At 37.0% G+C, this 24,983-nt stretch overlaps 2 protein-coding genes across 2 annotated transcripts in view; one reads left to right on the forward strand and one right to left on the reverse strand.

Annotated features, from left to right (window-relative positions):
• Positions 1 to 24,983, reverse strand: part of RSPH14 (radial spoke head 14 homolog) — a 92,042-nt gene that overhangs the window by 36,491 nt on the left and 30,568 nt on the right. The window lies entirely within an intron of this gene.
• The window catches only part of GNAZ (G protein subunit alpha z), a 65,146-nt gene that overhangs the window by 19,883 nt on the left and 20,280 nt on the right, over positions 1 to 24,983 (forward strand). Inside the window, exon 2 of the mRNA XM_037410127.1 lies at positions 4,826 to 6,098. Within this exon, the coding sequence (XP_037266024.1) occupies positions 5,376 to 6,098 (723 nt within the window). The 5' untranslated portion in view covers positions 4,826 to 5,375. The remainder of the gene's footprint in view (positions 1 to 4,825; positions 6,099 to 24,983) is intronic.

Below are 24,983 nucleotides of genomic sequence, written 5' to 3' on the forward strand. Positions count from 1 at the left end.
GGGTGTGCAGGCTAGTGGTGGTGAAGCTAAATTATTAGACTACTGGTACTACTTGCATTTGAGGGAGAATATAGCTTTGTGCCTACAATGCCAGCTGAAGTTACCGCTTCTAACAGCATACTGTATGCACAATCTCAATATTGACTGTGATAGTAACAGCCATTGGCTTTGTTCTCAGCCTAGGAGCCAGCTCCTTTCAATAAAAGCTTGGGGGGGGGGAACATTTTTCAAGGCAGATTCTGTAGCTCTGCATTCCCTGATAAAGTGCCAGTAGCTAATGCAATAAGAGACAATACTGGGATTTTTCCTTAGGGAAATTTTTACAATTGAATTGTGTTGTTGTAGTGCCATTCTCCTTCCTCCTCCCTCCTCCCCCCCGGCCATTACTTGGGTACGTGCTGAGAAAAGGGATAAGTGTTTATGCTTACAAACACACAGATCATTTTGAGCAAGACAGAAGTGACAGGTAGGGGCAAAGAGCAAGGCTAGATATGAAACCAACAATAACGACTGGCTTTATTGGCCACAAAAATATGGACAGAGGAATGTGCTGAACAGGCTGTTCAGTTAAATGGACTTCAACAGATTAATGTAATAAACCAGTGCAGAATTTTGCTCAAGTATCCTCCCCACTCCCAAAGTGAACTTTTTAGCATTACTTACTTGATAATTGAAATAGATCAGTATTAGCTCAGGATGGGGCATGTTAATTTTATCTTGTGGGAAGAAACACCTATTTTAGTCATGACAAAGAGCCCATATATATCATCAGATTTAACAAATATGTTTTCTTAATATTTTGAGCAGCTTCAGGAGAAGGCAGATATATTAGTTTAGACACACATACGCAGTATAATCTGGTCATTCAAAGATTAAGTCTGGGGTTTTTTTAAACAAAGTTTAGAGAGAAATGTGAACAGTAAATGGAAGCAATAGTGCTTTCCATTAGTATAACTGAAAAGACTTTTATCTAATCAGAAATTTACAGCTATGAAACGTGCATTTTTAATGTGAAATCTGATCTAAAAAACCAGAACAAATTCTAGAGTGCCTTACTTTCTGAGCGTGTTCCAAGAAAAATTCATCTTCATGTAGCCAGCACAGTAAAATATAGCAACATAATGGTTTGTAAAGTTATTCTTTTCCTGAACTTTAAAAAGTAGTGACTTGAGCATGGAAGGTGCTTTTCAGTGTATGTGGTAAAACTTACTTAAATAAATCAAACTTTCTTACTGTAGTGAACTATTTGTAAAGCAGAATGGTAGATACTATTTCCAAAGCAATAATATAATCACCTAACTATTCCTACTTGAAATATTGATATCCAAGTATCATCATGATATATGCAATAGAAATGACTGGAAGCCAAAAAAGAAAAAAAAAAAAAGGAAATTAAACCGTGTAAAACTCATTTATGCTGTGCTTACATACTCCTGGTCTTCCCTATAATAAGGAGGTGCTACTCTATCCTTTTCTGTGTTAAACACATTAATGGACAGCAAGCAGAATACTTGCTACTTAAACCACTGTGAGATATGAATGATGCATCTGAATGTGTTGTGGAAATACGCAATAGGAAATACTCTACAGAGTGTACAAGCTGTCTGAAAAGAATAATTTTCTCTTGCAAGTGTCTTTCTACCAAACTGTCATAAATGATTGTTGAGGCCAATAACATAAAGTATAAAAAAGATCTGCATATCTTATACGGGCATAAAATCTTCAGACATCATAAGTACTGATGCATTTTGGCAGGAATATGTATCCTCTTGCTGCCTGTCTCCAGCAAGCCTCTTGGGTTTTTTTTTTCAGGATGAAACCTGAATAAAAAAGGAGAGGGAGTCCCATATGTGCTTCTTGCATCTCCATGATTAAAGATGAAAAATTTTCCATAGAAAATGTCACAAAGAATTTGACTAGTGGTCTTATCAATGACATGAAAACGAAGCCTCTGATGATGAGGACTTAAAAGAAAGACAGTTTAAAATGTTCTGAACATGTCAGAATAAGTGTGATTAATGGAGCCAACTCTAATTTTTATATAATTAAAATAAGAATTTTAGTTTTTATATAATTAAGAATTTGGCCTGATATCTAGTACAGTAATTTAATTCTGTGTGGATGGAAAGTTACTTATTAAAAACCAGCCTCCTCAACTCTTACGTTTCATCTTCTATGACCGTTGGAAAAAGCCAATTATTTAAAGAAAGTATAACTCCTCATTTTGGAGGGCTTTCCTTTTCATGACTTTGATCCATTAGAGTAAAATTGTGAGTAAAATTGTGCTGATTACCATTCTAGTAATGTGTATGCTGTTACTTTAATTTTCTGCTGATTAATCTGTTCTTCATGTGCTAACATCCTTCTGACATGCAAATGGAAGTAAGGTAAATACAGCTGATATTAAGACTATTGTAGAATTTTAGACCAGGAAACAGCAAAACGCAGTGCATTTGGGCAAAGGGTTCAGATATCTTTAAATTTAAGGTACTTAAAATGCTTAAATTACAAGCCTGTTTGTACACTGTGGCCCATACAAGAAAAGACGACAGATAAGTGCTCCAAACTGTCATGTAGTGGTGATGTGACGTATCGACTGGATAACTACTTTAGAACAACTGAGAATAAGATTGTCATGGTTAGGTTTTGAATTTGGTTACTGTAAAAGTCCTGTTCTGGTTAATTACTTTCATGCATGTGGATCTGGGGTGGATTTACAAGCAGGTGTTAAAGCATGGAGAATAAAAGAGCATATAGTAAGAAGGTGTGTTTAAATGGGAGCAAGAAAGAAGAGGGGAAGTTGAAATACTGTATAGGAGATCTTCAAAACCGAGTAAAAGCTGCTATTCTGAAAATGTGTATGTTAATAGTGTTCTGGGAATCTAAGTAAAGACAGGAATGAGTGGGATATTGAAGTACATTTTAACCAATATACTTCATATACTGGGCTTCTTTGTGTTCACCTTTTTGTGGTCAGAGTTCCAGCTGTGGAATTCTGCAATTGTTTGCAACAATCATCTGTTCACTATTTCTAACTAAAATATAATGCTCTTCTCCATATACCAGTCCTGACCTATACTGACTCATCCAGGTAGTCATGAATTGTAACCAGGTCTACGTTCAGCTACGTATCTCCCTTAAGCAGGGTTAGAGTTACAAGGGGATTTAAAGATAAATATAGAATCAGTAAAAGTATTTGAGAGTGAGTGATTGCAAGTGCAACTGTCCTAGGCTAACATACCAGGAAACTTCAGGAACAAATATGTAAAACTGTCATCCATTGACTCTGTCCAGTCTTTATACCTTTTTCTGTGATGTTAAGGGATTAACAATGATTGCCTGTTATGATTAACTGTTTGTCTGTGAGGCTGCAAGAAGTCGTAGTTCAGTTTCTTTTCTCACAACAGTTAGAGGTTCAATATCTGGCTTGGATCATTCTGTCCCTCTCCTAGTAATGTGAAATCATCCCCCTCAATATGTATTTTAATGCTTTGTCACATCTATGCTGAAATGCTAGTAAGTTCACACAGGAAAAACTTCCAAAGGCTTCTAGGGCAACTTTGAAGATGGAATTTGGGAGATTTAGTCTTATTAAAATGTAGTAGAAGTTGTACTACTTTAGTAAGCTCTGAAATTTTTCTTAAGACTACCTCTGACAGTATCTGTGGCATGTAGTTTAGTTTATGAAAATACTCACAGAAGACCCTCTAGACACAAGTAAACAGGCAGCAAGACAGGTGCCAAAGTGGGCTGTGGCCAGAATACAGCGAGGAAGCCATGACATCTGTGATTCTGCTGCCCACTGTGCTCAGAGCTTAGTGGGAGCAGCAAGCCCTTCATAGAAAAGAGGCAAGTTACCACCAATCAGGTATTAGTACTGTGTTTTCTCTCTGTGAGAGGTAACTGCTTCCTGCTGTTGCCTTCTGTAGAGTTCCAACTAGTAGGCTTAAACCCTAATTTGGGAAAGAATAATTGCTCTAACAGTCACTGAAAAGCTGTCAGCCCTTGCTTGGGGCAGCATTTCCTGTGCATTTTGTATGAAATGTTTGCCTTGTAGTCACTGTTCACTTTACTGCATCTCAGAATTTCCTGTATTAGAAATGGAAGAGAGGAGGCTTAATAAGGCTTAGCTTGGCTATGGAAGGAAGCTTACAAAGTTTGTTTAGTAGTGCATCACTTTATTGATTAAGCAGGATGCAGGTAGCGTGTTTAACAGTACTGTTCTCCAACAGGAAGGAAGACCTGTTATTCTGTTCTGCAAAGATCAGTAACACTCCCTTTTACAAAACCATGAAGTAAAGCCTCCTTTTGCTTCCTAACTGAGTTATTTAAATGTTCGGTGCAAACAGAAAAGATGAAAGAAAATTCAGGAGGACATCTGTCTGGGTACAAGATACTGATATAAATAGAGAGACTGGGAAAAGTAGTTGTGAGTCTGTTTCATTTTTTGCTTCAGGAAAACCAGTCGGAACAGGACTGTGCAGGAACAGCACTGCCATAAGCTCTTGCTGAGGGAGAAATTGGGGCACAGCTCAGCACTGTTTGTTTTCATGTAGGTTTAGATAATAAAACACAGAAGGCTGAAAGAGAGATTTGATTTACTATTGTTCAGAAACCACATTTTCTTAGGTCTGCAAGCTTCAGCTGTCCCTACATTTTTGCTAGGGTTTTAGATTTTGCTTTTCTTTACATATTTTTCCATCTGTATTTTCTGTTTGGGATAATAAAAGGTTTAGAAGTCTAGAAGAGGAGGAGAAAGTGAGTGGTTTGCAGTAAGGAAGCAGAGTCTCTCATTTCATTCATTTCTTCTCTCATTGTTTGGCAGGTGGAAAGCACAGATTTACAGAGCTGAACTGGATCAGCTGAAGAAGTGGGGGAAGAGAAACGAGTACAGCACCATTGAAGAAAGCTTCAGCCTTATCTAGCAGCATCACCACAGCAACCAGAAAATAAAATCAAAAGACAAGAGCCAGAGCAGAGAAGGTGAAAGTGCAGCTCCTTACCTTTGGACAGAAGGCAGCAAAATAATTATGCAGAACAGAAAAGAGTATTTGATGGATCTAGCCAAACTGTGGCAAAGGGAAGTGTCCCTTCATTAACAGGAATGTGCCACTGTTTATGCACTGGAAAGGGGAGTGCCATGACATCTACTGAAGAGACTATTTCTGTGGTTGCATACCTACATGTGTTTGCACCCCTGCTGGGACTGAATTAGGTGGTACAGGCATCTTGGACCATCGGGAATTGGATAGTGACTTTTTTTTGTTCAAGGTGTACCTGGCACGAGAGCTGAAAGACACCACAGATCCTTTTCAGAGACGCAAACAGAGTGAGACAATCTCCAATCCTTCCCTTCTGTAACTGCCTGCTGTACCATGGGATGTCGGCAAAGCTCTGAGGAGAAAGAGGCAGCGCGGCGGTCCCGTAGGATTGACCGCCACCTGCGCTCTGAAAGTCAGCGACAACGAAGAGAGATAAAGCTCCTTCTCCTGGGCACCAGCAATTCTGGGAAGAGTACTATTGTAAAGCAGATGAAAATCATTCATAGTGGTGGCTTTAACTTGGAGGCCTGTAAGGAATACAAACCTCTGATTATCTATAATGCAATTGACTCTCTCACACGTATCATTCGGGCTCTAGCCACCCTTAAGATAGAATTTCACAATCCTGACAGAGCCTATGATGCTGTGCAGCTTTTTGCCCTGACAGGCCCAGCTGAGAGCAAAGGTGAGATTACCCCTGAGCTTCTGGGCGTCATGAAACGGCTCTGGGCAGACCCTGGTGTGCAGGAGTGTTTTTGCCGCTCCAATGAGTACCACTTAGAGGATAATGCTGCATACTACTTAAATGACCTCGAAAGGATTGCAGCACTGGACTACATCCCTACAGTGGAAGATATTCTGCGTTCTCGGGACATGACCACAGGGATTGTAGAAAATAAGTTCACCTTCAAAGAGCTGACTTTCAAAATGGTGGATGTGGGTGGACAGAGATCTGAACGCAAAAAATGGATCCACTGTTTCGAGGGGGTTACAGCAATAATTTTCTGTGTGGAGCTGAGTGGGTATGACTTGAAGCTGTATGAAGATAACCAAACAGTAAGTGCAACTTCTCTTTCCTTCTCTTCCTTTTCCCCTCCTGTGTTTGGCCTTCCCGCTACCTCCCTACCCTCCCAAGGCAGTAATCCCTGAGTTCCCGGTCCCAAATGTGATTTTCCCACACTTCCAATCTGTAGTAAAAAGCCAGAAGCTATGATTCCTTTATTTGGATAGTTTTCCCTACTGGACAGATTTGTTTATTTAATGTTACTTTTGGGAAATGGAGATGCTTTTCACATGATGGCAGGTTTGGGGTTTTTGTGCCTTTTGCTAAATGTTTAGTTGTTACTCTACACATCACTTAAAAAGGTAGACAGTAGTAATATCCTGGTGTACAGGGATGGCTAATTTGGACACCATGTTTTACAAGTCCTGGGACGTTTTGAAGCTAAAATTGGAATTTGTGAAGGAATGAGTTTTTAAAGAAAAAAAATCAAATATGGCTTTTAATTAGTATGGAACTTGAAAATTTTCTCTGTTTTTGTTTATATGACTAATTTGCCTTGTCCAATGAATAACTCTTCCTGTTTAATTCCCCTTAATGCTATTAGCTTCTGTTTTTCACAGCTTGCAAATACCATAACTATGGAAAAACTTATATGAACACTTAACACATGTGCAACTATGTGTCTGCTGTTACATTCAGGTTGCCTGAGTTAACCTTTACAGGGTTTCATTTGAACTTTTTTTTTTATAGCCTTGTAAAACATGATGCTTAAGAGATGGGAGTTTGTGGGTAGGAACACATAACAATTCTATCATCTAGTGGTTCCTTAAATGTGCTGTGTTTATGTTTGATAAGAGCTGCCTTTCAGGAAGAATTAAAATCTATTCTGTTAAATCAGAAAGTTAACCTTAAAATGCTTCTAATTCTCTTGTACTCCTTTACATATCATCAGTTGCTTTATATTTAGAAAGTTTGTTCAGCAGTATCAGTTCCTGGAGTAGTCCAGAACACCAGAATCCTTGCTCTTTTACAGCAGGCCCATCACCTTAAGTGTTGTTGGGGAGGAAATTTATTTCAAGAAATTTTTATACAATGTTTCAAATCTGATTGATTCTCCGTAAGTTTACAAAAGGGGATCTTTCAGCCAGGTCTGGTTTTGGCAGTCCTCTACAGAAGAGGATTAGTTAATCAGCCTCAACTGTTTTTCTTTATTGGACATACACCCCCAACCCAACCACACCCCACCCACCCACCCCAATTATGTGTAGTACACACATCTATATCAAAGTTTCTTTACAGACTAAAGAAATGTCGTGTACAGCACATGTAAGTGTAAGAGCTGCATCATGCATGACATCCTCTAGTTGCTTGTATGGGTATGATACCACTTTGTATGCAGCTATTTCCTTTTCCCTTTTTTCCCCTAAAATAATAATTTCAAGGAATCGTTGAAAAATCTCATAACTGATTACCAACTCATATAGACTTCTCTAAAATGATAAAGTGAAGGAACAGGTTGGGAGAAGGCAGTATTTGCTCCACAAGCAGACTCAGTGGAAGGAAGTACTGAAGCTTTACACAAGATGTCTGTCACAGTGCAGATCTCTCTGTTGTGAATTCTCTACGCTGAAAAGCTCCACTCCCCTATCCTGGAGAAAGGGCCAGCTGTGACTTTCTCTTCACTGTTGTTTATTTTGTACTGGACTTGTGTAATGCCAACATAGTTGCATACGTGATTTTTTTCATTAAAAATGAACCTACATATATAGGCAGGATCTCACTGCAGTTCTATAATTGAACCTACAAAATCATGACTAAAAATATTCCCTCTGTTTTACAAGCTTGGCTTATATGGTTGAATCCCATTTGCATGCACTTCAGGATTCTCCAAGGGAAGAAAAGTTATGGTCAAGAAATTAAGCTGAATTTTGATAAAACTTTTCAGAAATACTTGAATTTTACTGCAAATGAAATATGCATTATGAGTACTAAATCTTTTACAAAGATTTTTCCTGTTAGAAGGCAGCTAAGTGACAAGCTCGAGAAGCAATTATACTAGGTCACGAGAAATACCAGACCAGAAAAATCTGTTTTAAGAAACAGAACATTGTTACCTAATTTTTGGAGCTCTGTAGAGTTTGTCTAGATCTTTCTGTTGTGCCTCCATCATTGTCTCCATGTGTCTAAGGCTATTCTACAAGTATGGAATTTTCTCTTAAATTATATTTCCAATAATCCTTGTTGGCACTGTTTGAATTGGCCCTTTGTTGGTATAGCTTATCGCGTAAGTAATGTTTCCCTATTTTTATCTTCCGTAGTGATTTTACAGCTTATCAACTGCACTTCCATTTTCTTCTCTGTACTATGCTGATTAACCATTCACTCTTCTACATGTGGACTTCATTATCTGGAGATTCTGCTCTTGGCATTAGTGCCTTCCTATTGTAACAAATTTCTAGATCAAACTTTCATTTAGTAACCTCCTCTTGACGGGAGAGAAGCATTGCCCTGAATTCTCTTCATTTTCAGAGATATTAAGAAAAGTATGTCTTATTTATATCTAGAACCTGACTAGGAGTTAGTTGGTTTCTTGTGATTCTAGACTTTTCCTGCCTTGCTCTTCAGATTTAAAAATCAAAAAGAACTAGCCCAAAGGGGAAAAAATATATCAATATACTCTGAAAAATCTTTGTAGATGTTGCTTTTGATTCCAGTATCTAGAATAAAATGAAGTAAGCACCTAGTTTATTTCAGAGTGACACTGAAGCCTGCTTTTACATCGTGTTTTAACAGCTTGAAGGGCTACTCTCCTATGATCTCATTGAAGACTCTTGTAGAGGGTATTCGACATTGAAATTCAGACTTTTATCATCCATCAGCTTCCATGTGTATGCAAATACTGTCCAAGTATTCACTTGGACATATATCACATCTATAAAACTTAATTCTGCAGATAATTTTTTATGATCTGCGGAGAAATTAGAACATAGAAGAAATACATGAGAACAGTCATCTTCCTGAAACTACTACTTATATGGCAAAAAGGAGAGAGACACTACTAGCATTTCAGGGGGAGCCTTACTGTGTTATCGTAAAGAACAGGTTACTTTTGACCTGTCCTTCTTTGACTGTTATGCTTTATCCAAACACACATCCATAATTTTAGTGTGTAGAGATGGCATGTTCTAGGTGTGCTGGATACACAATACAGTGTTAATCAGCTCCAACAGGTAAACTATAAGAAGTACCTACATTGGTATATCACTTGAACTGCAACACTGAGGCTGCCACGTATTAAAAAAGCCCTACAAATAATAGCGTTGCTGAGTCTAGAATGCTTCCTGGTGTAGTATCTATGGTGAAGAGAACTATTAAATAAAACTAGTCCAATGCCAAACATAACTTACTGCTTGACAGAGTTTTATAAGAATCTGGGTGATTTATAAACTGTGGAAGTTGAGCAAATAAACTATATGAATATGGTAATGTCTGTGTTTCCTGTTGACAGAAGTGGATAAATGCTATGCATGAGCTCTGCCTTTATTGAAGATGCGCTAAAATAATGATTGACAAATATGGTAAAAATTGAGAGAAAAATGAGCTAGTTCTGCATACTGCTAGGTCCTGAAAATAGCTAACAGTTCAGGGCGAGCTTATTGTAGTGACACCAATTTGAAGAAGGGAGAACAAAAATAATGCCCAAGCTATCAGTTGCCAGCCTGGACAATTTTTCCTTTGTGTGTAATTTTAAAAGACAAAGGATGTTAAGCTTTATACTGCCTGGAAACAAATGAGAGAAGGGGAAGACAACTTTTCTGGGGATTTTGTCTTTCTCCTGCTATGCTTTGTTCTGAGTAACATCACTTGCAGAAACAAAATTACCTGATTTAACAGTTTGTAGATCTGCCCAAACCAATATTTTGATATTGGTTCAACATACGTGATATGAAACATTTGACAAGCTTTAGCGAAGAAAATTGTGTGGCATGAAATGAGAAAATAGGAAGTGATCTTGAATACCAAAAGTTCTACAAAGTTTGACAGGATTACTAACAAATAAAACCCAAAACAGTTTAATAGTATAGCAGGCAAAATCATGCATGAAATCTAAAAATACCAAGTACCTGTCTTTGAAAAGCATTCCAAGGTGAATAGCAAATACTTAATCATCTTGAAGGTATTACTATTAACATCACATTACTTGTAATGATGTTTGAAACATTTCTCAAGAACAGCTTTTGTTGTTAGGCTGGTGCATGTGCTGGTCAAAAAGCTGGGAGAAACTATTAACTTAGACTAGAACATATATGCAGACACATGAAAAAATAGGTAACAGGAATAAATATATATCATACAAAGGAAAGACATGCCTGCTAAAGTTGAAAATTGCTTATGTGTGTTGGTTGTTGGTTTTGGTGTGGTTTTTTGTTTGGTGGTGGTTTGTGGTTGTTTTTTTTTTTTCAAGAAGTGAGGAAATATGTAGGGAGATGAATCTAGATGCTGAAACTACTTTACTTTGGAAAAAGGATTTTGACAGACTCTCTCTGAAAGAAACTAGACTGCTGTGGCTTTCCCCACCACAATAGGAAAGGCTTGTCCTGAACAAAAAACTGATAAAAGGTGGGAGGAGTAGGATTTGATGGACAGTACTTTCAGTGTAAAGAGACAGCAGAGGTGCAGTAGATGCTCAACAACTTACACTGTTCAATGTATTCTTAAATTATATTAAAAATTTGCTGTTCAGTCTGACATACTACTGATATTTTCAGTTGTATTTTTACTGATATTTTTCTATCCTAGCCTTTACCAGGATTTTTCCTTTTTTCATGCTGAAAGACTAGATCCTTGAATAAACTTGTCCTGTATATCACTGTTGTTCTTGGAGGTGGTGCCTTGCATAAGGAATGATTTGGTTTTCTGTATCCATTTCTACACTCTATAGTTTTTCTAGATCTCATTAATACAGAAGCATGAATGTCAACTATGTGCCATGACTCTGGTGTGTACAATTTTGGAATTTTAGGTAGAAATTTCTTTAATACTCTTAGGAAATAAGTAACTTGATTTCATTATATGGGCAGAAGAACAACAGAAATATGACTTATGACAGAAAAATAACTGGAAGATAGCTAAATATTATTAAGAAGTAATGTCTGGTTTTAGAGGAATGTAGCCAAATGAGGCTTTATAAGAATACTAACCTTAACACTAGACGAAAACTTGTCAAAAGATATGTTCCTGGATACTTGATCAACTCTACTTAACAAATAGAATTTTTCTAAAAATATATTTTTGTGGTAGGATTAATGAGAATTGTATCTATTATTACAAAAATATATTTTCAATTTTCTCCTTTTTTATCTCTTCTCTTCTATAAAATAGGTATTCATGTTCTCAAAAATCTTTTAGATTCCGTAGGGGTAGTTTGAAGTGGCACTCAGTCTACACTACAGCCTTCTCAAGTGCAACTTCTTTGTGCTTTTTTTTGCATTGAAAGTATTCTGTGGATGCAAAACTCTTATCCCAACTTTTGAACCTCGTTTTGCTTAAGTTTTTTGCTTTAAGCTTTCTGCAACCCCTGAACTGAATGACTTCTATGAATAAAAAAATCTCAGTGAGTTGGCATGCAGCTGTAATTAATTCTAAAACCACTACGTTGTTCTATTTGTCCTGGCTGGTGTTTATGGTATGTTTTAAGGTAGTTATCTGTGAGTATAGTTAATGTATCATTAACTAAGGTATTAAATAAGCTTGAACATTAAACAGATCTCTGTAGAATCTGCATGTATTTAGAACACTTGCATGTATTTAGTAATTTGCATTTGTTGCTGCTGTTTCAATGCTCTTTCAGCCATTTTCAATAGGCAGAATAACCTTCATAGCCCAGAGCTTACTTTTTTTGTAGTCCCCACATAATAAGGGAGGAAAAGTAGCATAAAACCTGAAGAATTTGGTGGACAGGCATATGGGTAAATATAATACCTGTAACACTTTCAAATGACTTGCCCAAAATCATGTAACACACTGGACACAAAAAGAACACAAAGATCACCTGATTCAAAGGTGTATGGGTAGAGTCAGGATATAGAGACTTCCTGGAAAGTCATTCCTAGTAACAATTCAATATAGGATAGATGGTGTAACAAACTCCATCAGAGTTTAGGCCTTATTATTTGGCTGCCAGTGAGTGAACTTCAGCATGCTGGATCATCAGAAAACAATTCTGCGACATGTCTCCCATGTTACTTGTTCTATTAGCTGCTGTAGCTTACTGAACAAATCTGTTCCTTGGTCACCCAGGGGAATGTTCTGGGGATCTTGGGCACTGGCAGAATGCTCTGTTGTCCCTACCTTAAGTATTATCCTATCTATAGGAATGGTGTGCTACTGTATTGTTAGGAACTGTAAGACTACACTTACACAAACCAGAGTTAAAGTAAAAAACAACAGTTATTTTTAAAACTGGAAAACAGATGACAATATTTGGAATATGTTACTGACTCCTTTTGAGACTAGGGCTAATGTTAATTAAATTTTTTTCTTTCCTAATTTCAAGTCCTCCTATCACCTGATCTTCATTATACACTATAAACTTTTGACTCTTGAAGAGAGATGACAGGTGTTTTATCAAAGGTTACAATGTCATCACATTTTTGTATATTCAGATGATGCCACAGAATGAGAACTTGCTCCAGCAAATAAACCATCAGAACAATGAGATAATATTATGAGCTTATATCTTAAATTTAAGAAACTGCTTAAGCTTTGGGCTACATGAAATTAAAAAAGCTTTTCTTTAATGTCATGAATTCAAAGGCATATGTTAGGCTTTGATATAACAACGCGCAATAAGAAAAACATTTTCACAGTTAAACGAAAGTAAGAGCAGTAAGTACTGCAAGCCAAGTAACCCAGAATATTGCAGCATATATTTTCAGAAGGTGTGTTTACTACGACCTGTGTCACCTTGCAATTGCTGACATGCATGTAAGCCACTTGCACACTCATTGCCATTGCAGATGATACCGCAATTAAGTCAGAATAATAGGAGGAGGAGGAGTAGTGCTTTTGTTCGTGGTGTTAGTAGTTTTGTTTTTGTAAACTCAAAATTCCCTACAGTATCATCACTTTTTTTGTTTGACGTATGTGGTATTTCTTCATAGGCTTTTCAAGAGTAGGTTCTTTTGAACAGAAGTTGGGTGCTAGGAAAAGAAATCACGTGCAAGTAAATATAATTGTATGCTTGTATTACAGTGTTGCCATTCCAGCAGGTGTTTTAAACTAAAAATAATGGTGTCTAACACTGAGAACACTTAGGTAACTGTCAAACTGTCATTTTTCTGGCAATGTACCAAGGTGTTTACAGGAAGTTTAATTTCTTTAAAAATACTGTTAAACACTTTGAAATCTTCTTGACTCATTATCATACAGTGCATGTACCAGAAAGAGATTTTGGACTTGCAACAGCTTTGTTTATGAAATATCAACTTGATGTTCAATAGCATTCAAAAAACCAAGCACCATTAGGAAAGGTTCCATGAGGAGCACAGATAAAGTACTAGGGAAGTATTTGTGTCTCCCCAGATCTTAGATTTCTTTCTCTCCCCATATTATCTATTATTAGCCAGTGTAAGGCATGGGATTTTGGGTTAGATGGATCTTTGTCTTGGGTGGCTGGGGTTTCTTTTTTTTTTCTTTCTTTCTTTTTTTCTTTTCCTTTTTGTTTTTCTTTTTTTCTTTTTCTTTTTTTTCTTATGAAAAGTAATGGATGAGACACTATATGCATGTGACATGCACACATGATACGTGCTGCCAAGACTGAATACTTAAGCCTCCTTCTTGGGACAGATTTTTGAGTATCAAAATGCATTTTTTAAAGCTATTAATAGGCTTGGTTAAATTTTGAACTTGTCAACCAATGACAGTGTCTCCTGATTATATTCAAAATTAGCAGACAATGAATAATTCCTCTACTCCAATTAATTCAGTTCTCTAATTCCTGTCACTTATTTTTTAGATATGTAATCTTGACACTGTCCTTTCTTTCCATTATTATACTGATTGAAAGAACTTGCTTTCAAAATACACAGTCCAGTACTTTGCCTTGCTATTTACCAATTGGTCATATTTTACTGTTTATCATCAGTAGAAATAAATTATTAATAATAGTTCACATAATTTAGCATAAAATGTGTGTAATAGAAGTAGCATCTTTAGCAGCAAGAATCCTTCAGTCTATCAGTTATGGGGAGAAAGCTTATAACTGAACCAATGTTATAGAACATGATAATATATCCTACGTATGCTACATTTACTTCAGGACAGCCTGGCCTCAGCATTGTAAAATTTTTTTTAGAACCCCTCCAGTTTAACAACGTTATATTCTCTTCCTTCTGCTGTTTCCCTGGCAACATGGCATGGTAGAGTGTCATATCAGTTGACAATGAGCTTTGCTTCAGCTGTGTCCTGCCAAAGCTAGCAGTGTTTCTAGCAATCTGAGCTTTCTCACTGCAACTGTGACATAGCAATGAGACTTTCTTCCCATTAATATTTACCAAGATCAATTGGAATTCCATTGGTGTAAGCGTTTATGCAGTAGTGCCCTAATAATGCTGCCTTGGGATGTCATTGGACTTATCAGAGTAGACTTAATTTTACAACACCTTTTGATATTAGGTGTGGTCCAATAGGATGAGTTCCTAGTAGTGATACAGAAAGGGATGGTTCTAATAGCAGCTTGCATTGTGCCTTTGCTGTTCTTCATAGATCAAATGAAAGCAGTAATTAAAATAAATAAAACCCCAACAACCCATACACAGAAAAAAGAAAACAAAATTATTTGGAAATGTGAAATGTTAATAAAGAAGGTTGAAGATATGTTTTAAAAAGTAAAATGAAAGGCTGACAAAACTAAATGCGGTGTGGCTGTGTCTAAAATTCCTGGAAGCACTGATCTGCAGAGCATCTGGCTGTCATTGCTATCCAGAAATTCAGACTGAGACTTACAGCGTTTCAAAAGGTTAATTTGTTTTGTTTAGTAGAAAAGATTAAGTATTTGATTCATGTATAAGTACCTGAAGGAGCAAAAAATTCTCAATATTTAAGGAAATATGTAATCTAATGGAGAAAGGCAAAATAAGAACAAATGGCTAGAAGTTAGGCCAGATAAATACCACCTTGAAATAGTTGCTTATTTATATTTTTTTTTAGGAAGGAGGCTGACGCAGCTGAACCAGCTTTTCTGGAAGATAGAATTTAGTCTAACAGCCATCAACTAAAAATGACTAGGCTTAGGACAGGGAAAACCCAACAGATGGAAATGACCATAGTTGTGATAAATGGAAGTTAGACCAAAAGATCCAATGATCATGATACTCTGTTTAATATTTATTTATACGGAGATAAAAGTCCAAAGTATATGCTTGTTTATTTTAGAAATTAAATAATGCATTCCTGTTAAATCCTTCCATTTTAAGACCTCCCATCTTGATCATGTGATTCTGTGCAGGTTTTTGTTTATAGCAGCGTAGATTATGGAAAGCAGAATTACATGCATTTGGTGAAATGCATATTGAATGCATATCTTAAATTATATAAGCCTGCTGAGATTTTCTGTAAACTCACCACTTAGGAAGAAAGGGATGCCTCATTTTCTCCTTCCTGATTGTTCAACTCTTCTGTCTGCTACTGCTACCTCTGCTGCATGCATCTTCTACCTCATTACTTGTGCCAGCTCTACTGCTCTTTGGGCCCTTTGTAGACAGATATAGCTCACAAACCTATCAGGAAATTATCCATATTTCAGTGCGGTTGATTTTCTGCTGGAATCCTGAGCATAGCACTCACAGAGGAGTCCAGTGACTTCCAGGTCTGTAAGGCAAACAGTAAGATCCCATGCCCAGAAGCAGAGGCAAATCAAAAGGTATATAGTCAGACTTCCACTTTGATATACCAACTGCTAGAGCAGCTAAAGTCATCCTACGTAACTAAACCTTACAGTAAGATTTCTTATTTATGTATTTGGGAGAGAAAAGTAAGAAAGTTAAACTATCATAGTTACAGGGAAAACATCACAAACCTCTGTATCTGCATTTGACTGAATGTTAGGTTTTATGAGCTTATCAGGGCATTATTTACAAGATGGTAATCATTAATATTACCTGCTGCTTTTTATTTTCTTCTGTAAAAGAGCATAGGGCAACAGGATATGAATAAACTTATTCTCTAAATGCAATCACGTCAAATACTAGAATCATAGGGTTTTTTTGACAGGAAGTCAATTTTTCACAGATGAAACAGATTTGGAATACATGGTAGGAAGCAGTTAAATTTTATTTTTACTCCTGTTCTTGCTTTTCCACCTCATTCCAGTATTTATTAGCAGCTGCTTTTTGACACTTTTTTTTAATGTTATGATGTTTATAACAGTGAATGATTCACTATCTTAGAAGATGTGAGAACAGCGGGTTAGTTTATGCAACACTCGGCCTGCTAGCAATGGACAGGGTACACCTGTCTCAAAGTGGGAAAAGCATCTTTGCACAGGAGATAGCAGGGCTCACTCAAAGTGCTTTAAACTAGATTTGAAGGGGGAAGGGGATAAAACAAGACTCATGAGAGAGAAGGCTGGGGGCAGCACACCAATATTTGAAGCCCAGTGTGCTAGCGAGGTCCTTTGATCTGCCGTCTCAGTGGAGACAGGGGGATGAAGATCCATGTAGTAGCAAAGACATAAGGGTTATCGATGTGTTAGAAACTGTGGAAGTACCTGAAAGTGGTCACATAGGAATTAGGGCTTCTTCCCCCAAAAGGTGGCGGGATCAGTAGCCCAACTGAAGTGCATCTACACCAATGCACACAGCATGGGCAACAAACAGGAGGAGCTGAAAGCCATTGCACAGGAGCAAAACTGTGTTATAGTTACCATCACAGAAAAACGGTGGGATGACTTGCGCAACTGGAGTGCTGCAATGAATGGCTATAAACTCTTAAAAAGGGATAGGCAAGGAGGGAGAGGAGGCGGGGTAGCCCTGTATGTTAGGGAGTGTTTTGATTGTCTAGAGCTTAATGATGGTGATGATAGGGTGAGTGTTTATGGTTGAGAATCAGGAGGAAGGCCAACAAGGCAGATATCATGGTGGGAGTCTGTTACAGACCACCTAACCAGGATGAAGAGGCAGATGAAATATTTTATGAGCAGCTGGGAAGTCTCACAATTGCTAGCTCTTGTTCTTGTTGGAGACTTCAACTTACCAGATGTCTGCTGGAAATACAACATGGCAGAGAAGAAACAGTCTAGAAGGTTCCTGTAGTGTGTGTAAGATAACTTCATGACACGGATGGTGAGTGAACCAACTAGGCAACATGTTCTGCTGGATGTGTTTTTTCTGAAACAGAGAAGGACTTGTGGGTGATGTGATGGCTGGAAGCCATCTTGGGCATAGAGATCACGAAATGATAAGAGTTTTTGATTCTCAGAGAAGGAGGGGAGTCAGCAGAACTTCTACTCTGGACTTCCAGAGGGCAGACTTTGGCCTGTTTAGGAGACTGGTTGGCAGTCCTGTTGGGAGACTGTTGAGAGGCAGTCCTGAAGGTCAAAGGAGCCCAGGAAGGCTGGATATTCTTCAAGAAAGAAATCTTAAAGGCATAGGAGCAGGCCATCCCCACGTGCCAAAAGCCAAGCTGGTGGGGAAGAGGACTGGCCTGGCTGAACAGAGAGATTTGGCTGGAACTCAGGAACTAAAGGAGAGTTTATGACCTTCGGAAGAAGGGCCAGGCAACTCGGGAAGACTACAAGGATGTCATGAGGTTATGCAGGGAGAAAAGGACCTGGGAGTGCTGGTTGATACCCAGGTGAGCATGAGCCGGCAGTGTGCCCAGGTGGCCAAGGAGGCCAACAGCATCCTGGCTTGTATCTGAAATAGTGTGGCCACCAGGACTAGGGAAGCAGTTGTTCCCCTGTACTTGGCACTGGTGAGGCTGCACCTTGAATACTGCATTCAGTTTTGGGCCCCTCACTGCAAGAGGGACATGGAGCGTGTCCAGAGACGGGCAACAAAGCTGGTGAAGGGTCTAGAGAACAAGTCTCATGAGGAGCAGCTGAGGGAACTGGTGGTCTTTAGCCTGGAGAAAAGGAGGCTCGCGGGAGACTTTATTGCTCTTTGCAACTACCTGAAAGGAGGTTGTAGTGAGGTGCGGGTGGGTCTCTTCTCAGAAGTAACCAGCGATAGGAGAGGAAACTGCCTCAAGTCTTGCCAGGGAAGATTTAGATCTGATATTTAGAAAAAGTTTCTTCACCAAAAGGGCTGTCAAGCACTGAAACAGGCTGCCCAGGGAAGTGGTTGAGTCACCATCCCTGGAAGTATTTAAAAGATGAGTAGATGTGGCACTCGGGGGCATGGTTTTTTGGTGGACTTAGCAGTTGTTAATGGTTGGGCTTGATGATCGTAAAGGTCTTTTCCAACCTAAATGATTCTATGATTCTATAAGATAAGGAATGAAATGATTGTGCTTGACATATGGGGAAGAGAAATTGTCAGAAATAGTGAACTTCATAAACTCTCAAAGGAGATGGACTATAATTTTTCTTACAAGTGGATTAGAAAAGGTATTAAGAAAAATGGTGTAATAACCAGTCCTACAATATATACAATTAGATGAAGAAAATCATAATATCATCATATATGTGGCTTAATGTTTGAGGTCTTTATTTTACTGGGGAATAAGTACTGGGAAATTCTATAGAATTCTAGCAGATTGTATTGTAGATGCTGCTTTCATTTTAATAAAAATATTTTCCAAATAACAAAGTGAATGAGCTTCTTATTACCATTGATTTTAATATGAGAAAAGCCAGGCTCCAGATTTTAATTCTTTGTACTTTGCTTTCCTGATTAATATGTCTGTACTTCTGTGCTCTTTGCATTCATTATTTGCTGTGAGGAAATTGCTAATTTTTATTAGTACTCATTTTCCTTATTAATCCTGCACATTCTCAATTGTTTCCTTCATTGGTAAATTGATACTGGATGATACCTTCCTTTCCAATTCATAAAGCTGACTTTCCTATTTAAGAACCAGCTTTATATGTATTTTGTTATCATGGTGTAACCCCAGCCAGCAACTAAGTACCATGCAGCCGCTCACTGACTTCCCTCAACGGCCCCCCTTGTGGGATGGGGAGGAGAACCAGAACAAGGTAAAACCCATGGGTTGAGATAAGAACAGTTTACTAATTGAAAAAAAGTAAAATATAATAAAAATAATAACAGCAATAATTACAACAACAACTACAATTGTAATGAAAAGGAGAAAGAAAGAAGAATTAAACTAAAGGAAAAAAAAAAAAGTGACACGCAATACAACTTCTCGCCATCTGCTGACCGATGCCCAGCCAGTCCCCAAGCACTGATCAGCATCCCCCAGCCAACTCCCCCCAGTTTATATACTGAGCATGACGTTCCATGGTGTGGAATATCCCTTTGGCTAGTTTGGGTCACCTGTCCTGGCTGTGCTCCCTCCCAGCCTCTTACGCACCTGCTTACAGGCAAAGCATGGGAAACTTGAAAAGTCCTTGATTTAGAGTAAACATTACTTATGTTTACTCAGTGCGTTGTCAGCATTCTCACACCAAATCCAAAACACAGCACTGTACCAGCTACTAAGAAGAAAATTAATTCTGTCTCAGCTAAAACCTGGACAGTTATATTGCTCGATGTATAGGCACAATACAGATCGGGAAGCTCTTGTACAATATAAGAGCGTGCAGACATAGGATAGTGGTTTAAGCTGAAGCAGAGTGTAAGATAAATTGAAGGAGAAATTGAATTGTCATGTAATTCCAGAGGAAACACTGGAGCCATTAGCTATAAACATATTTACAAAAGAGAACAGAAAACCTAAATGCAAGATTGCTCCAGTTTGAAAAGTAGAGAAAACAGCTTCAGAGAAAAGTACATTGGAACAAGCCTATCAATTCACAATCTTACAACATATCATTTCTATGTAAAGTTTTTACTTTTGGTGTTCTGCATATTATTTCCTCAGTCCTCTGTTTTTTACTTCCTATATTCTTCTCAAAATCCTTTTCCACTGAACATTTTCATTCTGGATTATAGCTTACTGGCTTTATGAACAGTTTTCTTGTATGCAATAAACTTTCAAAAAAACCCCAACCAATTTCTGTACAGTCCATTAGGCAAAGCTTATATAAATCTGTAGTTGATACTCTACTCTTCCAGTTACAGAAAGCGTATCGGATAGCACAAATATCTTCTAAACCATAGCTTTCTAAAAGGTCTGATATGAACCACTTAATTTTTTATTTAAAGGAAACAGGGTGGTGAGTGGTGGCAATTGTTTCATTGTATGCAGACTTAAATATGTAGAAAAACACCAAACCAAAAAAACCAATACAACAAACAAAACAAAAAACAACCAAAAAAATCCACAAACCCCCAAGAGTTTGATTTTTAAATCAAACTATAATTTTTAAGTATATGGCCAATTTCAGTTACTATTTTTCCTGTATTTTTCACTTTTCTTTCAGATGATAGACACTGTTTCATAGTAACTGAGCTCCTTTGAAATTACTTAATGCTTTTAAAGTGCACTTAAAAAAGCATTAGCCTGTGAAGAAATTTAGAAGAAGCCTAATATAGCATATCAGTTTGCTTGTTCACTGATAAAGTGAAATAAGATGATGCCTTCAGTTAGAATGGTGTGAATTGTCAGTCTGTTCTGCTGCCCATCTATTCATAAGAAACAATGTAGAATGTTAGAAACTAATGCTGTGGGAGATCTTCCTACTCTAGATCCTGTAACAATCTTGGTTGATTTCCACATAAAATCAAGCTCATAGCAGGAAGGATTTTAGTTTTCTGAAACAGATTAGGAAAGAACAATAATAACTCACTTTAAAAGCCTCATTAGAGAGTCCTACACAATATTTTTGCTGGAAAATGCACCCTATCCTTAAGAAAATCTTTTAAGAATGTTTTAACCTAGCTAGTGGTAAAAATCCAATATCATGTGTCACTTTTTCTGAGTTGCATTTACTCGTAATTATGCGCTTATCCAGCATAGTTGTTCAAGATGTATTTTACATGCATCTTAACAATTCTCAGTATGTTGTCATTTGTTCAACAAGTGACTAAATAAACAAAAATACTGCCATGCTTATACTATGGCAGCAAATTCTTACAATAAAGAAATGAAAATCTTTAGTATGTCAACAGGTATTTAAGGATGTATCAAAGATAAAAACATTTCAGGAGAAATGAGGCATCGTGTAGCTAAGAAATGAAGCAGAAAAAAAATGATTTATCAAACTGGGGAAAGCTAGTTTTCCTCATCAATACGATTATTTTCATGACTGCAATACACCGAATTAATCCCTAATCTGTAATATCACCATTATGTCATTCTTTTTAGTTGATATAGAGAGATAATAATTTCTGCTAAAAGTGCATCTGTTACACAGCAGTGCAATGTGAAGTGAGGTGAAGCTATCCAGTAAAGAGAAGATCTTGGCTCACCAGAACAATTATGTATTAAACTTGTAGATCATGTATATGGTAGATTGCTAATATTTTTCCACTGTTTATTACTTTGTATCTGAACTCTGCCATGCATAAAACCTTGAAAAGAATCTTGTTTTTTTCTTCACTTTTCTCCCACTTTTAAAAGTTATTATTCATTAGCTTAAAGTTAGGTCACATAAATTAGTTTCTAATTTTGCACCAGAGGCAGAAAATTCATAAATAGTCTGAGTTTAACATTTTGTCCTTGCATCTTTGCTGAAAGAGTTCTGTCCTATGTTTTGGGGTTTTTTTCTCCAAAACTTACATCAACAGTTCTTAAACTTCTCTGTATTATAATGGTCCTTCTCTGTGTTACAGAACCCTAATCTAAACTGCTCTTTCTTGATTGTTCTATTATCTTGCATCAAGGGCTTAATTTTCCTTGTCTGTCTTGCTTTTCTTGGTTCCAGATGTGTATGGCTAATAAAAAAATAAAATCTTCTTGAAAGAGATATTTACGTAAACACTTTTTGTAGCATAAAAATGTCTTGGTATTTGTTGCACACAGAGCTGAGATAATAGGTTTAACAGATTGGTATATTACCCTTTTTTTAATGTCTTTCAAAAAAAGGATTTACTGGTAAATATGCCAAAACCCATGCTGATTTCATAGATAAAGACTAATAAAAATTTTTGACGGGTCTTCATTGGTATGCACTGGTCGTGTGCCTTAGATTTACAAGTTGGGTTTTTTTGAGAATAACTTCACGCAGGCAAGTTAATACAAGGTTCTTGACTTCTACTGCTAAAAGTGACACCACTGTTATTTTGACATATTGAAGTGTTATTTTTATCTACACGTGTTTTAAAAATACTTTTGTTCTTGGAGAATGAAAAACACACTAAATTGCTACATAGTAAACATTCTAACAGTGAGGTTTAAAATGTTACATATACTTGCTGTTTGTTTTTCAAAGATTTTTAAAAATTGTCTTTATATTACATACTGTGTTCCATTGTCCTCAGCGGTCAAAGTACTGTAGTGGAGTCTGTCCATGCAATGGTCTTTTAAGGACTGGAGCTTATATTTTTCATCAGAAAAACTGACTTTCTAGGATATAGTTAATATCTTGTTTAATATGCTTGTTTGCACTGTTAGAATAATTTCAGTAATGCTCAGAATTCAAATTTCCATAATAAATAACCAAAATAGTTACTCTGAGTAAGTGTCATGAATAAAAATATAAATAAGTCAATATATTTCCTGCTTTTGATCAGATTTTATATGATTAGAAGAATCTTAAGGTTTTATGACTGTTTTAGAACATTAGATGCTAAATCAGCTAATCCATGGGATTCAGTGTCCAGAGTGGGTCTTTCCCACTTCAGACATTAAATTCCACAAAGTATCCAGTGATCCAGTCTGAGACAAGATTTCAGCTGTGCAGTGACTCATGTTAGTTGTTAAGAAGTCCTTTAATAAATTCTCTTTGAGGTGACAGTTAAATAGAAGTTTAGGTGGAAGTCTCCTGAGTAAAAAGGTGTGATGCACCTTTTCTAAAATGTTACCAGTGCTGTTCTGCTCAAGAAGAAATTTAAAACAAAAAGGCTGCAGGGAGTCAAAGAAATGTCACCTTATTCTGAGAATACAAAAGCCGTTCTGTACTCAAATCATTCAATTCCTTCTTCAAAACATGAATACTTAAAAAGAAAAATGCATTGACAAAAAACGCTCATGTGAATAAGTGAAAAAAACACTCAAGGAAACCAACTTTTTGAGAAGTACCCTTATATTTCTTGCTTTAAAAACCAATTAAACAAAACAAAACAAAAATAAAACCTGCTACAAAAATCTCAGTCTTCAGAACCTGACTAGTGGCACTGGAACTTAGTTCTAATTAAACAAAGACTGCAAAACTGCTGTCCTAAAGTGTATTTCAAATCTAGATGGAAATCAGTGCGTATCCCATGAGGTCCACTTCACTGGTGAAGTGACTGGTCTTCCCTAAGAAACAAGATGGAAAAAATCAGGAGGCTTTTTTTCAGTTTGGTTTGTTTTGGGTTTTTTTTGTAATGAAATATACAAGAATGCTCTTGCACCACTGTCATCTCTGGAGACAGATTATAAGCTTTCCTGTAATCATTTCTCTGGAATCAAGGATCACAAGGAGTGTCAGTGCTTTTGTAGAAGCTTTTAAAGCTGAGTAGCATAAAATAGACACGTATTATAAACCTTTGCTGTGGAGTCTAGCATGATACCTAGATAAATTATGACATATGCCCAAGGCACTTCCTTTACTTTCTGAACAAGAATAATCTTTCAATAACGTACATGGTAAAAGGTAGTGCCATAAATTCTAATTTCTGATTATTGCTAGTTTAAACTGGATTTTCAAAAGTGTCTATATGAGGTCTTGAAAAAACCCTGAAAAAAATACTAGTATGGGAAAATTCTGTGAGGAGTTCCAGGCTTTATACTTACAAGACATATGATAAATGCACCCTACCAATTCATCGTAACACTCTTGATGGGAATAAAAATAAGTTGTGCTGCTGGAGATAGAGATACAGGTATTTGTCTACACATAGTCACTACAACTGCGAAGTATAAGAAGCAAGAGATCAAAGGTATGTTTGCCAGCTACAGGTGTAATTTGAGGTTGCCTAATACTGTTATATCAAATACAAATATAAAACAGTGCCATGTTTCAAATTGTCATGAGACAACATTAAAAAGGAGGGCATGGTGACAGACTCAGGATTCAGTGTAATTTCCTTGTCAATAGTATTTGACTGTTGCACAGAACAGATCATTATTATATCAGCACTGCAGTTTCAAAAGGCCAAAATATACATTGCTTCTCTACTCTATTTTATGTTGAACAGTATTACATTGATGCTATAGTATAGATAAAACGTTGGTGCACTGTGACCAGGTTTAGGTTCACAGGAGATGCAATCTACAAGGGACTGAAGTGGGAAGTTAATACTGCTGTTTCCTCCTTATGATTAGCAGAAAGGCTATTATGCAAATTAAAATTGGTTTGAAAAAAAACCCTAGGTTGGAAACAGGGTATAAAACTTGGCCATTTGTACACTGGATCAGGTGACTGTCACATTGATTCCTAATAGTAAATGTCTAATAAAGACAAAGTAATCAAGAATGTCTTGTCAAATCAGGATAGACACTTTAAAATATTTTCTTTGGGGGGAAAAAGAGATGTGATTCTTTGTATGCTTTGCCATGTTCTTGCATTGTTCTGAAGTGGGCTCATTTCAATGGTTTATCCTATTTTTTTTTAAAAAAAAAATAAATTCCAAATTGGTCTGCATACTAATAGATCTGATTCATTCTGTGCTGGTGACAGCACTTGATTTCCAGCTCAGGTGCTTGCCTGTTGATGTTATTGCATTTGT

This window comes from Falco rusticolus, chromosome 1, assembly GCF_015220075.1.
Source record: "Falco rusticolus isolate bFalRus1 chromosome 1, bFalRus1.pri, whole genome shotgun sequence".
Lineage (NCBI taxonomy): Eukaryota > Metazoa > Chordata > Aves > Falconiformes > Falconidae > Falco > Falco rusticolus.